This window comes from Balaenoptera borealis (assembly GCF_965194805.1).
Source record: "Balaenoptera borealis genome assembly, chromosome: X".
NCBI classification, from domain to species: Eukaryota; Metazoa; Chordata; class Mammalia; order Artiodactyla; family Balaenopteridae; genus Balaenoptera; species Balaenoptera borealis.
Genome location: NC_138881.1, coordinates 16,628,000 through 16,642,787, shown reverse-complemented (window position 1 = coordinate 16,642,787; position 14,788 = coordinate 16,628,000). Strand labels below are relative to the sequence as shown.

The 14,788-nt window shown below is 47.0% G+C and overlaps 1 protein-coding gene and 1 long non-coding RNA gene across 9 annotated transcripts in view; one reads left to right on the top strand and one right to left on the bottom strand.

Annotated features, from left to right (window-relative positions):
* The window catches only part of SH3KBP1 (SH3 domain containing kinase binding protein 1), a 337,377-nt gene extending 323,112 nt beyond the window's left edge, over window positions 1–14,265 (top strand). For 7 of the 8 annotated variants that reach the window (XM_082375630.1, XM_082375635.1, XM_082375631.1 and 4 more), the window contains 5 exons: window positions 837–946; window positions 4,419–4,547; window positions 8,769–9,037; window positions 12,005–12,068; window positions 13,215–14,265. In XM_082375630.1, the coding sequence (XP_082231756.1) occupies window positions 837–946; window positions 4,419–4,547; window positions 8,769–9,037; window positions 12,005–12,068; window positions 13,215–13,256 (614 nt within the window). In that variant the 3' untranslated portion in view covers window positions 13,257–14,265. Of the gene's footprint in view, window positions 1–836; window positions 947–4,418; window positions 4,548–8,768; window positions 9,038–12,004; window positions 13,187–13,214 lie in introns of those variants that run through there. The other variant, XM_082375632.1, reaches the window with a different exon arrangement.
* LOC309620021 overlaps window positions 1–14,788 on the bottom strand; it is a 601,726-nt gene that overhangs the window by 114,735 nt on the left and 472,203 nt on the right. The gene's annotated exons all lie outside the window — the stretch shown is intronic.

The window sequence follows — 14,788 nt, the reverse complement described above, 5'->3', positions numbered from 1 at the left end:
CAAAGGCCTTCCTCCTGGACACATGCCAGGTGCAGTGACGATCTGGCTGAAAGATGCTCCGTTCATCTGAGATGTCAGTCACAGAGCTGGGAGCTCTCTGAGGACAGGCTCGTTTCTGCCGTGCTCACCGGGGTAGCCTTAGTATCTAGCTCTGTGTGTGGCACAGAGTAGTTGCTCAGTCATAATGGAGGGAGTGAGTGAGCAGACTGATGACTGAAGAAGATATTTTCTCCATTGAGCGATGCTTCTGGAAACAGAATGGTGCGGGGCTCTGTGAGTCATCTGGAGAAACAGAAGCTTGCTCTCCGTCTCCAGGGGGTTAAGAATCTAATGGTAGGGTGATGGTCAGAGTATTGCTGTACAGCCAGAGAAGGAGGCTGCCCTCTCTTGTCTTCTGGAATCAACGACCAGCATTCACTTGCACAAGGATATTGTACCTTGAGATAACTGCTTATTGTATTGTGACTGCAAGAATGTTTTATCTACCAAAATGGACTTGGATTTGTGGAAGAAAGAGGATTCCTCCTTTACTCCTCTTTCTGTAGCTTCTAAAGATGTATGAATATAGCTGTTGACTGTTGAAGGGGGAAAGAAGAATCACGTTTCTCTTTCCTCCATAATAGCTTGTTAGACGGAGGAGGAGGTGATTTCTTTCATTCAGTTTGAATCACGTTGATGGGATAACCAAAGGATGTAAACAGCCTTCATAAATGATGAAGCGTAATCCAGACCTAAAGGATGATTATTAAGGAAAAGAGGTGCTTATGGCATGTTATAAGAACCTTCCCTTACTCCTGTTGATGCTCTTTAAAAAATCTGTTTTACTTTTGTTTTAGACCTAGAAGGGTTTGATTCCGTGGTGTCATCTACTGAGAAGCTCAGTCACCCAACCACAAGCAGACCAAAAGCCACGGGGAGGAGGCCTCCGTCCCAGTCCCTGACGTCCGTAAGTGCCTCCTCGCTTCCTGACAGCTGGAAGGCAGGAAAGATCGGGGACTCTAGCTAAGGACTGTTCTGCAAGCAGCTGATTCGAGGACACGCTGGGAGAGGGAGGTCATGAGATACGCTGCTGACCAGAAGTGATTTGAGAGTCTTCTGGAATCAAGCAGTGTTTCTTTCTTTTTGTTCTCTGTGTTTCTGCCAGCGAGGTGGGGAACCCCTAGTCCCACTTTCCTTCTCTCTCCTTCCAGACTGATTCTTGTTTGAACCCGAAATGAAATTGATAAGAACAAAATGGCATGTTTTCTGGTGGGAAAGGAGAGCAAGGCTGGTTTGGTCTGTGAACAAAAGAGAACTTTACTTAAAAAAAAAAAAAAGCAAAAGAAAGGGGTCTGCCACTATACAGCACTTGGCAGCGGCCCAGCCTTTTTCTCTCAAAGCCCCGTCCTTGGCATCCCTCCACGGAACCCCGCACAGACCTTTGGGAGATGGGTTTTAAACATACGAGGCACCTGGTCATGCAGGAGACAACAGTCAGAACGCTCCGGATAACCCATAGAAGTTTTTGTTTGGGTCATTTTGAATAACTTTGTTTCTTATTAGAAACCTGTAACACATTTATTGTACCAAATTTGAAGCACGAAATGCATAAAGAAGAAAGTAATAGAATAAGTAAGTAATCCTGTTCCCCCAAGCTAAGAACTGTTAACCTCTTGCTGTATATCCTTTATTTCTTCAAAAATGGGATCACACAGGACACGTGGCTTTAGAAGTTGCATTTCCCCCTTACATTGTACACCTTCCCCCTGTCATTACACATCCTTCCGTCACGTCACCGTGAATGGCTGCCTAGAGTTCTAGCCTGGGAATATACGAGCGTCTATCTAGCCGGTGCGCTGTCACTGGACATTTATGTTGCTTCCATTCATCATAAACGCTGAAGTGAATGTCATTGTAGAAAAATCTTGGTGCTTCTGCAAGCAGTGTATGTGTGTGTGTATATCTCTGTCTGTCTATTTATCTCTATGTATCGAATTGCCTTGTCCTTGCTGGGAATGCAGGACTAAGGCCTTAGGACCTTCACCCAGATACCAGGGAATTAACCTTTTTCAGGTTTCCCAGGACACTTTCTACTAATTCTACCTAAGGGGTCATCATTTAGAAGAAAAAGAATGCCACTTCCTTTGAACCTCTTCTCTCATATCCACTGGCTCTGGAAGTGTGGTTTGAGTCGTCCTATTTTTCCTCTTTGTAGGAAACATATCTGTGTATTGCCATCTTTGGGGGAGAAAGACTTGAAACAGTGGCTTACTTTTTCACTCTTATATAGAGTACTGTGTCAATACCACCTTCTTTCCCCTTTCCCTCTCACCTCTCCACACCCTCCCAAACACCTCATAAACGCATAGCCTATTTAATTGCTTCTTAGTATCTCTGTATTTAAATTTTTAATCCTACCTCCCATATCTTCTCTATAAATCCTTCATCATTTTTGTTTCCCCTCCAAATCCTTCCTAACTTTTCAAGATCTAGAGGGCCTTGATGCATCAGAATTAAATACAGAGAAATTTGAATTACCACCCCCCATCCCACCCTTGGTCCCTACATCCCATGTCTGGGAGTTTGTATATATTTGGGGGAGACCTGGTAAAGGCATCTCATCTTCTCTGCACTTTTAGAGCACACATTGATTCATTCACTCATTCAACAAATACTGATGGGCATCTCCTATAGGCTAAGCTCTGTGCCAGGTACGAAGGCTGCAACTGGGAATAAGAGGTACATGGTCCCTGACCGCAGGAAGCTTATGGCAATGGTGGCTCAAAGTTTGACATTTGATATGGAACAATTTTACTTGTGGACTTAAAACAACAGGATACATTTGTGCTTTAAAGAAGTATAATTACTGTACTCGCTTCCCTTCATTCCTATCCATCCCCATATGGATATGTACATTGAATTCATGTTTACTCTTCTTCCTGTTAGCACCTGTAGGTTTTTCATAGCAAAATGGGATTGGTGGATATGGACATATTCCTAAAAGGCCATTGAAGGGAACGATCGAGGAAATACATTAGTCATGACTCCCCATCCTGGGGCCTCTCAACCTAGTTTGAGCTGTTTATGTTTATCAAATTCAAAGAGCAAGCTTTGATTGGCAGCTCATGAATCATAGGTTATGGAGGAGGAAACTGTCTTTTGGAATAAAATCTCAAAATGAAAGGATACAGGCATTGTAAGGTAGTTTAGCTTAGATTAAAAGAAAGCTTGGTTGGAGGCGGGTGTTATTCTAGGTAATTGGATTTTCAGATTAAATGAAGATTAACAAACAAGACCTTTTCATTTTAAAACATTGCTTTAAACTTCCCTATATGTATTGCTTAGTAAGTAAACAGAAGAAAACAAACAGTATTTGTAAGTGTGATTTTTTTCTATAATGGTGCCAAGTGGTGATTCGAAATATGACTATTTTCCCACCACAGGGATAGAAGGCATAGAGAGAGGTAAGGCTGAATATGAGCTCACCTAAAGATATCTCTGGAAGATTCTTCGTTTAAAAAGATTCCTTGCCACAGGAACTCTTATTTTCCTCTGCTTTGTTCTAAAATACGGAAATTCTAGTACAGTAATCATTTTTGACCAAGTGATTCCAGTGAATCGGTTTACATTCATCCAGCTTTTGATCTTCACAGCGAGGCAGAAAGAGTAGGAGTGTTATCCCCATATTTTACCAAGAGATGCTGCCATTCTGTAAGTACACCTTAGCAAAGATGGAATCCAAAATGGATAATGATTGTCCACAACAATGAGGGCAGCGTTTTAGCAGCAGGCACCAAATTAGACCTGAGCTTGCTGTGCTGGCAGGCAGGGCTGTTCTCTGGGGCTGCAGAAATGCTGGTCACTGATCCTCAGGGGTAGTGATCCTTTGCCCCCAGAAATGGTTTCCTCTCAGACAAGTCCTTTTAGACACTTCACTATGCAATAGACCTGGTGGTTCTGGAAAAGGATCAGGAGGGAATGGAGGAGAGGCAGGTTAGAGGCAGCTTCCTCTCCACCTGTGTGTCCTTCCCCACTGGACTGTCAACCCTGTGAGAGCAGGGACCATGTCTGGCATGTCACTGTTAAGTTCAGTACCAAGCTGAGTGCTTGGCACACGGCAGCAAACGTTTACAAAAAAGAGAGAGGCTCTGAGCAGGAAAAGATGGATGACAGATGCTCACATGGATGAAATGACCAACGGGCATCAGTGGAAGGATCCCATAGAAAGAAAGATCCCTAGTCTAGGAAATCTTAGTCCCAGTTCTGCCACTCTCTCTAGCACACAGATAATAGCACACTTTCTGCCTCATGGTTATAATGAGGAGACAAACAAAATAGAAGTGTCAGGTGCTTTGAAAGGCACACTGCATTATGCTAACAAAAGCTATGTCAGCTAAGGTGTAATTCTGACAAGAGCATTTTCTTTTGGCTTTATCCAGTCTTCCCTTTCAAGCCCTGATATCTTTGACTCCCCAAGTCCTGAAGAAGATAAAGAAGAACACGTTTCGCTTGCACACAGAGGAGTGGACGCGTCAAAGAAAACTTCAAAGACTGTTACCATATCCCAAGTGAGTGGCCAGCCATGGCGAGGGTGTCCCGACAGCACGGGATCCCTACCTTTACGTGTATGCTCTGATGATGAGTTATAAACCAAACAAGGATAAACAGATGTCTTAGTCATGTGGGGCTGCTAAAATGAAGCGCCATAGATTGGGTGACTTATAAACAATAGAAGTTTATTTCTCACATTTCTCGTGGCTGGACGCCCAAGATCAGGGTGCCAGCATGGTCAGGTTCTGATGAGGGATCTCTTCGGGGTTGTAGACTGCCAACTTCTCATTGTGTCCTCACATGGAGGAAATAGGGTGAGAGAGCTCTCTGGGGTCCCTTTTAGAAGGGCACTAACCCCGTTCATGACAGCTCCACCCTCATGACCTAATCACCTTCCAAAGGTCCTATCTCCCAATACCATCACAGCGGGGGTTAGGATTTTCACATATGAATTTTGGAAGGACACAAACATTCAGTCCATTGCAACAGGCAACACAAGTTTTTATTATTCTTTGGTGACAGTGATTACTTTGGTAATCAAAATCCCTAAGGAACGTGACAGTCTCCAAAACTGGGGAGAATCCCATGTTTTCTCTTGTGGTTTGATCTCCTCTTCATACCGTCAAACACACACACACACACACACACACACACACACACACACACACACAATGCCCTCGCACACCACCACCACCACCACCACCACCACCATCACAAGAACCAAAACAACTTTAAAAACCTAGAGGTGTCTAGAAAGACTACATTAAATATATTAAATGCTGTGCCCTCTGCCCACAGATTGTGACTTTTATGTTCAAATCTGGTGGTGTCACAAATGATGGTTGGCAGTTCATGAATTTGAATAACTAATGGGATTTCTTAAAGAAAAGCTCATTTGGATTCATTTATTAGGATAAATTTATAGTCATTTTAATGTTTAAAATGTTTAAAAACATTAATTTCATTGCACGCCCAGGGGATGGTATAGCTCTTTTATTATTGACTTGCGAGGAACAAAGAACACATTGTTTAGCAACTGCATGTGGCTTCTGAAGGGGACCCTGTACAAGTTCTGTTCGTCCTATGATGGTGAAGTAAGATTTTAAAATTACATTTTCTCGTGCTAAGAGAACCCCATCAATTGGAATTATTTTCTGTAAACATTAGCAGCTGCCTTCTGTCTAAAAGCAGAAAATGGAAGTCATTTTTAAAGCACTCGAAGCACGAATTCACACAAAGAAATCAAAGGTGATGTGGAATTTTCTTCTGATAGATTTAAGAATTTACATGTATAGCTTTTCTTAAAAATCTGATATAGTCAGCAAAAATATGATCCTATAAAACAGATCGATTGTAATTATTCACAAAACTGAAGCAGTCTTCCTTTATAAAAGGCTTCCATTTACAGAAATTGGATTTAGATCCGTTTTTTCTGGTGACCATAGGAATGCCTATAGTTGCAGCCTCTCCGACGTCCCTAGGGTGTCTCTATAGTGACATCTATTGGTGGGCAGTGGCTCATCACGTTTCTGATTTGCACTGTTCTATCCCATTAGCCTATTTCACTTGCCTGGAGTTGTCATGTCTTGTTGTTTATTGCTTCTAGAAATTCCACCTGAACTAATTTGATCAGGACATTTGGTGGCCTATAGTCTGTGAGGGCTTATAACAAGTGCCTGTTAGCTGAAATGGGACAGGAGAGCGAGCGAGTCACGTAGGAAATGCAAAGAGAAGCGTTGATTCAAAAAGTGCCTGGAAGTCAGACAGTGTGAGGACATCGGTGGGCTGCGGGAGGTGCGTGAGAATGCAAGGTGGGAAACGGGGAAAAGTATGAACCCGGGAATAGAAAAGAAGCGAAGGAAATCAGGTCAGGAGAGCATGAATCTTCAGACTCAGGCAGCCACGGTCACGGTACCAGGCTTGAGGGTCCAGCTGATGGGGAGGGAATTGAATCTCAGTTCTGCCGCTTATGAGCTGTGAGACTTGGGGAATTCCTCAGCCACATCCCTAAGCCTCAGTTTCCTGCTCCGTCAAGCCTGTGTGCCAACTAATCGCATTTCAGTTGTCCAGCCAGCGTCCGGCATGTAACCAGCGCTCCGTAAATGTCAGTCCCTCGCCCCTCTGACTATGACTCCTGCTAACAATAAGCACAGGATGGTGGATCGCTCTCCCTGGCAGCACAAAGTGATTTTCCTCAATGATAAGTTGGCAGAGAAAAGGCGAGCAGAAAGGCTGGGAATGATGGCCCATCTGCTTCTGGCTGACTCTGCCCAGTTTCTCCCTGTAGCACAGCCTGAATCCAGACTTTGCCTCCTCACTGTGCCAACCCAGCCCCATCTTGGCTCCCGCCCTGGGCGCCGGCAGCCTCAGCTCCCTCCCCTCCCCCGCTTCACCCCCCAATGTCCTGTCTACTACCTGCCCCCATCCACTGCACCCCACCTGTGATCTCACCTTTCCTTGCAGCTGCCGCCTCCCCTAGGCCTGCTGTGTGCCCCTGTTCCCCCCACCCATGACCGTTGTGTTCCCTGTGCCCTCCATGCCCCCTCAGGACACTTCTCCATCAGGCTTCCCCTGCCTGCCTCCTCCATCTGCAGCCTTGGCTCTTACCCTCTAGATACCTTCCAGCTCAGGGTCTCCCCCATCTTTGAAAGCAAACAAAACGCCTCCTTGATCCTGTCTCCTCCTGAGGCTTCTCCACGAACACTCTCTCCCTTTCTCCCATCTTCTTTCCTCAGCCGAGTGTTTGGAAAGAGTTCTAAACTTGCAGGCCACGCCCCTCACGTCCCATGCAGGTGCTAACCTGCCTTGATCAGATTTCAGTCTCCCTTGGCTCCACCAAATGGGCTCCCCCCTAATTTTCCTCTCAGCATCCTCTGGCAACTCCTCCAGGGGACTTCCATGACCCAGGCCCTCTCCTGGTCTGGCTCCATCCCCGCTCTCAGCACTCTGTCCCAGTCCCCAAGGGCTCTCCGCTCTCCTTCCACCTCTTCAACTTGGGGCGTCCGCAGGTTCTATCATTGCGCCTCTTCTCATTCTTTGTCATCCACCCCCATGGCTTGCACCTCCTCTGGTGATTTCTCTGGCCCAACTCACTTTTTCAGTCATTGGCTCTGCCCATTGGCCTTCCCCCTTGGCCATCCCTCCGGCTCCTAAAATTCCATGTGTCCAAAACTGAGATCATTGTTTGAGCCTTCAGTCTGTTCTTCCTCCCATGAAAGGGTCAACCTTAATGCCTCCTTCCTCCATCCCCACCCATGGCCCTTGATCCGTACTTCCTCCTCACCTGCTAGGGCCTGTCCAGGACCACATCCTCCTGGCCTTGGGGTGTCTGCTCTGGGAGGGCAGGGACTGCGTCTCTTGGTTGGATGAGCCTGCCATTGCCGCGTCTCTCAAAGCTGTCTTCTCTCTATCCTCTTGGCCGCTTCCTGAGTCAGACCCTCACCGTTTTTAGCTTTCACTGTATGAGAGTCTCCTAGCAATTGTCTAGACCTCCAGACCCACCAGCCCTTCAGCCCTTCTGCAGCCACAGTGATCTTGAGCTCAGCAGGCAATCTTTTTAACCCTTTCCGCAAGCCCCCTGTGTGCACCCTACCTCTCTCTTGCCCCCCTGACGTTCTGGCTTCCCGTGAATGCAGTTCACTCTCGGGTCTCCAGGCCTCTCCTGGCGCGTTCCCTCCTCTAGAACTTCCCCCACCCCCCGCCCCCCGCTTACTCTTTTCTGACCTCCTCCTGGTCCTCCTCCTCCAGGATGAGGCTGTCGGCTCCTTCCTGATGCCCTCCCTCTGGGATGCTTGGTCCCTTCTGTATATTCTGTGTATGTATTCTGTATATACTTCTGTGGCTCTGTGTGCTTCCCTCCCTGCATGCACGCTCCCCCCTCATCTACAGTGTGTTGGTTGGTCTGTCTGTCTGCACCTCACTGGGTTCTAAGCTCCTTGAGGGCCAAGAAAATGTTTTGCTCACTTCAGGGTTTGCAGAGCCTAGCGGGTACATGGGCCTCTGGATGTGTACATTAAACCAGTCAGGAACTACCTGTTCAGAAAGGTGGTCAAATTTAAAATTCATAAGGGGATGCCTGCACCCAGTAGGCCCTTGGGGGCTTGTGGATGAAGGAATGAGTGAGTGGAGTATACGGAGGGCTGCGGGGACAGTGACGTAGATAGCGGGTTTTAGTAAACAGGACGGGGAGGTGCAGCACACGAATCCCTAGCCTGAATCCCTGTCCTCACTCATCGCAGGTGTCCGACAACAAAGCATCACTGCCGCCCAAGCCGGGGACCATGGCTGCGGGCAGTGGCGGGCCGGCCCCTCTGTCCTCAGCAGCACCCTCTCCCCTGTCGTCCTCTTTGGGAACAGTTGGACACAGAGCCAACTCCCCGTCTCTGTTCGGCGCGGAAGGAAAACCAAAGATGGAGCCTACAGCCAGCAGCCAGGCGGCCGTGGAGGAGCTGAGGACACAGGTCCGGGAGCTGAGGAACATCATCGAGACCATGAAGGACCAGCAGAAGTGAGTGTCTGCGGCCCCTTCTTTAACTGCCTCCAGGGGTTGCTTTCCACCGGGTCAGGGCCTGGTTCTGCCACCTTGGGTCCCAGCCTGTCCCCGAGGATGGGCCGCCTCCCTGGGGATGGTGGCAGCAGGGGTGGGAGTGGGTGTGTGAACCCGAGGAGCTTCATTTAGCTCAGCTCCACGTGTAAACTGGGCCAGCTGCACACGGGCTGGCGCCGGGGCATAGGGGGAGGAGTCAGCTACAAGGGACGTGCTCAGCAGGCTGCGAAAAAGAAAGATCTTCAAATCCCCAGAAGACACAGTATGTGCGTGCGCCACTTCTTAATAACCCCAACAGCCAGCTTCTCTTCTAGCACCAGAAAAATTGCAGTTCCTTCAGTTAGCTGCCCCATGAAGGAACTGGCTTGCATTTAGGGGTACAATGTATGCAAAAGATGCAGGGACTCTTTAAAACTGAGGCTTGACACTCAGCAAGATGTTCTCACCAGGAGGCTCGAGCAGCCTCCGTGCATGCCTGCACACACGCACTCCGCATCTCTGATCCTCAAGGGGCGCTTAGATGGGGAGAGGGACCTGCAAGCCAAAATAAATATCACACGCATATCACCCAGGCTGCTGTGTGCAGTTAAAAAATAACGGTAAAGGGATTAGAAGTCAGGAGGCACTTATCTGAATAAACGGAGGCGCAGAGAGTTTAGGGATCCGTTGGCTGTTTCTGGAGGGAACGGGGTAGGCATCTCGAGGTGTTTCCTGAGTAGGGTTTCGAAAGCCGACCTAGCATTGCCAAGAGCAGAGCACCCCAGCAGAGGGCACAGCACGGGCAGCTTCACAGGCACGTGGAGCGGCCCGGCAGGTCAGTGCATTCCTGGTGCCTGGCCACCCAGATCGGGAGGCGCCCGGGGCAGTGGCGGGCAATGGGGCCACAGACCCGCAGTCACACCTTCGGGAGGACGCCTGCAGCTGGAGGGCCCTGAAGTGTTTTGTGTACTTTGGGGAATAATTGGGTTAAACAAAGTTACTTTCTTCTCCGAAGGGCTGCTCAGAGCCTTCGCTGTGCGTGGGAAGATGGAGGATAACGTATGCAGTGTTTCCCAAACGTACTTAATCACGGAGTCCATTTCCCCAGAACATCCTAGGACAAGGCGTCCATGGAACTCACTTTGAGTACTGCGGCTCTATTCGCTTCTGCTCCACTCAGGCTGGAGGTCTCATATGAACTGGGGGCCTCTTGGACTCACCCCCTGCCTGGAAGAGGCTCATCAGATAAATACGCAGAACCGCAGGATGGGACTAGAGCGGGTCTTGAGGGGCCAGACAGGCTGCCGCTAACTCCTCCAAGTCCCCAGCTCGTATCTGACCCGGCACAGTATAGCTTTGGGTACCCAAAGGCCCCCTCCATGTCCAGGCGACAGGTGTCCTCTGCCTGGTTCTCAGCCTCCTGAACAAGACGGGTCAGACACTCCTGGATCCAGGGCTTCGTCCCTTGGGGCCCTCGCTCTGAAAAGTGCCCGGAACTTTTCTGAAATGGCCTGTGCCTGAGTCTTGAGTGCAGAATCGCCAGTGCCTTGGGGCCACTCCACCCCATTGTTCCTCTCTCCACTGTGAACCCGGGCATGGATGGCTGCAGTTGTCCTTCCCCAGCCAACATCTTCTTGAATCAGACATCACAGTGGCCCCTCTCCAAGGCCTGCCCTTCACAGCCTTCCTCAGCTTGGCCTTCATGCCCAGGAGCACTGGGTCCCCCCCAGTCTCCCACCTTAGCTCTTGACGTCACTTTCCTTTCAGCCTTCGGCTCAAGTCTGTGCTGGTTCCCCTCATCCCCAAACATGCAGTTCTCACCTCCCTGCTTCTGTCCTGGCTCTTCTCCATCAACTCCCCCATCTTCCTCCCTCCTCGTAGACGTGTACCCTTTTTTACTAGTTCAAGACTTAGTGACTTTCTTCGCACCTCCCTCCCCAGCTAACTCCCCAACCTGGACTGCTGGAGCATAGCGTGTGCTTGAATAAATGCAGGAACGCAGCACAGGTGGTTAATGTCAGAGAGCCCAACGTGTTGACAGCAGTGCTGGGACACTGACCCAAGTTCAGGGACCATCATGGTGCTCATCTGAAGTGAGCAAATGCTACATAACGTCTACCTTGTTTATTGTGCTGGTTCTGCGGTGTTTGTTTTTTGATTTTCCAATCCAGTTTATAAAAATGTATGCGTAAAATGGAGTGTCTGATACCCTAAAATGGAGCACAGCTCTCTGACCAGAGTTAGGATGGTTGCAGTGTCCTAAGTGTAGAGCCTGAGTTTGCAAGATGATTAGTTTTGTTCTACTTCATTGTTTACTGTTGGGAAGGGCACTGGACTGTGTGTTCTAACTCGTGTCTACTTTCTCTATGACATGATTACCATATCGTTAGTTCAGTTCTTTTACCTCCAAGTTTTCAGGTGTTACTATTTGCACGATTTTGTGAGAATCTCTGAAAACATACCACTAACCTTTCAGTAATGTAAAACTCTGTGAAAATAAAAGAAATATACATGGAGTGGTAAAAATGTCTGCAATGAATATTATTATGTAAGTCCATGTAAAGACCAGTGATTCTGTAATAAAGGACTAGTTAGAGGGAAGATGACCGAATATGAGCCTGGATACCTGGAGTGTCGTCATTGGGCAAGTCAGGCCACCTCTCTGGGCCTCAGTTTCCCCATCTTCTTTTAGGAGAAACTTGCACTAAGGGATTTCAAAGGTCATTTCAGACCTACTATTTGATGGCTACATACTTGGGGAGCCCAGAAATAATGGCCTTTCCATCTGCAACAGGCTTTAAGCAATAGCCGTGCAAAGAAAATATAATGTAATGTTCTGTCCACACTTTCTTTGTAAAAGGATCAGATGGATTTTGTAATGATAAGAGACTTCATATCTCTTGTTGGGGAAGTCTAGGCTTTTGTTTAACTTTGTCATTTGCTTTGCAGACGCGAGATTAAGCAGTTACTGTCAGAGTTGGATGAAGAGAAGAAAATCCGGCTTCGGTTGCAGGTGGGTCCCTTGGGGTCCTGTTACCCCGTGAGAGGCTCAGTTGGGGGTGGGAGCAGAGTCCGGGCTTTATTTTGAAAATAAATGAGGAAGGAGATATGGGGATATTTGTGTATGTATAGCTGACTCACTTTGTTATAAAGCAGAAACTAACACACCATTGTAAAGCAATTATACTCCAATAAAGATGTTAAAAAAAATAAAGAAAAGAAATGATAGTTACTTCTCTACCAATTTCGATGCGCTTCCTGTGAGAATTTTCTTAGAACTATATAGCCTCCCTTCACATCCTCTCCTGGGATCCAGGAAGTCTTGGGGAAGGGAGGCATTAGCAAACGTGCCCCAAGTTGGGTTTCTCATTTGGAATTTATCTGAAACATCTCCTCTGTGAAAAGTTCCCCTCAGTTTTCAGAGGCCTCATTGTCGTAACTGCCAGAGGGCATATGGCGCCAGGGAGACCCCGTTGGCGCTTCTGTCATGCCGCCATTGGGACCCCAAGGACCACAGCCGACCACACTTGGCACTTGCTCTTTATCCCTTTACTTCTCCCTGACAGCCGTGTCAGTCCTGCAGGGCATCAGAGCTCTGTCACCCTCTCTCCAGCCTCTCTCTGATCTAACTCAGCCTTTACCAAAGGGTAGAGAGTGTATAGGAGTTGGAGATGGTAGGCTTTCAGCTCTCATGCAGTTGGGGCCCTTGGTGGTGACTTGGATCCATGGTGCTTAAAGGATAGGTAACGGCTTGTCATCACTTTGCGGGTGCTGATAGACACCCCCTTGGGCCCAACCACAGCTGCCTTCCAAACCTGCCAAGTGGTCCAGTGTGTCAGGACACCCTGCTCCACCCTCTGGCCAAGAAACTGGAATTATTGTTGTATCGTTGCTTCTGACAAATTTTGGATACTGGTAGCCTGAGAATTCAAACATCCACCCTTTCCTAGTGCTTCGAGTTGGTGTGCCTATTCTTTAGGTTTATGTCAATTTCTGGCATCATGATCAACTCTTCATTCAGATGTCATTTCACCCATTTCCCCTTTCAAATTGTCAGGTTGATTATTTGCTTTCAATCAACCAGGTTGCTTATCTTTCAGCTTTTATCCAACCAGCCAATTCATTGTGATTTTGTTCGGCTCTTGTTTTTCCTTTATAGATGGAAGTTAATGACATAAAGAAAGCTCTTCAATCAAAATGAATACTTGATAAATGAAATGTCGCATTATTCATCCCAAGTCCAAGACTCAAATTTTCCGCCCCAGCCAAAATAACCTTGTGCCAAAAGATGAAAAATTGCCTCAACATGTCCCTGTTTCAAAGATTAGCACAAAAGTCTTGATAGCACAACACAAATTCCATCCAAGAGGAGACTCTTCCCCATGGTATAGTCCTGGGTCTGGCACTGGTTGTGACTTAAACAGAGCAAATTGTGCTAAAGGCTTTTTTACTATGAGATCTCACGCGAAACGAAAACTCAGGCAGTTTAGTCCATAGTGGTACTATTTTGATGATATTTTCCATTAATAAAATGTAATTTTAGAGTCTTCGTTTACAAGCTTTATAATTTTATGATTTTTTTAATCGTGTTTTGCCACAGATTCCCCCAGTGTTTGTATTACACATAGTCCGGAGCGAGCATCCCATTCTTTTGCTTTAGGCGGAAAGCTGCCTCGCTCTGTGTCCCCCTCAAGGAGTCTGTTACATATGCAATTTTAGGTCCAACCTGTCCCTTCTCCTGCCAGCAAACCCCACCACCCTAAGATAAATTTTAGCTTATATATGATGGTATATTTACAAAAAGAGAAAGAGAAAATCTGGTATTTGCAATGATCTGTGCCTTCTTTTTACCACCCTCTTGATTGGAGCTTTTGTGATGCAGCTACCATGATTTAAAAAACACACACACACATTTATTTTTTTTAGTCACTTATCAAAGTCTACTAGAGGCCACTGTCTAAAAAGCTTCTCTCGCCTAACCAAAGGTCCTAAGAGGAGACAGCTGTGAAGTTGGGCGTGCTCTTTGGTACCAGCTGTGACTTTTAAGTTCTCCTAGTTTTAGGTTGTTCATGAACTAGAAATGTCACCCCTGCTTGATTTTTCATCAGCCAAGTTAAACCCCTGCTTCCTGTCCTTTGCACCTTTTGAGTGAACGGAATATGCATTATTAAAGCAAAAATAAATAAAAGTAAAATGCAAATGAAAACAAAGGCGGGGGGGGAGTTGTATTATTTCCTGCACTAGGTTATCCGTGTGTGCTGTTGTTGAAACTGTACTCACATGATCTCATTTGCCTTGCTCTCTTGTAACCCCTTCCTCAGGTCCAAGAGAAAGGGGGGAGGCGCTTGTTGAAGCGTAGCCATTGGCTCTCTCTTGCATTTATGGAATTGCTTTTTCCGACCCGAGGAAACTGGTGTTTGCTTGTCCACTTTATCTTTGTAGCCAATGAAGAGTTCAGCTTTAGACTAATGTAACTGTTTTCTCATCCTTAGCAGAAAATAAGGGGAGCATACTGTACTGCAAGGTAGTTTGGGGATTAGGGGGTGGGGGGGGTGGTCCCTTCATGGCCCCTGAAGGTGTTTTATGTGTTTCTACAAAGCTGCTTTGTCCATTTCCTGAGTTTTAGAGTGAAACTACTAAACATGAGTAGATTTGTACAACCACAAAGAATGAGAATTGATAACACTGAAGGAGTGATGCAAAAAAAAAAAAAATCATCACACGTTCTTGATC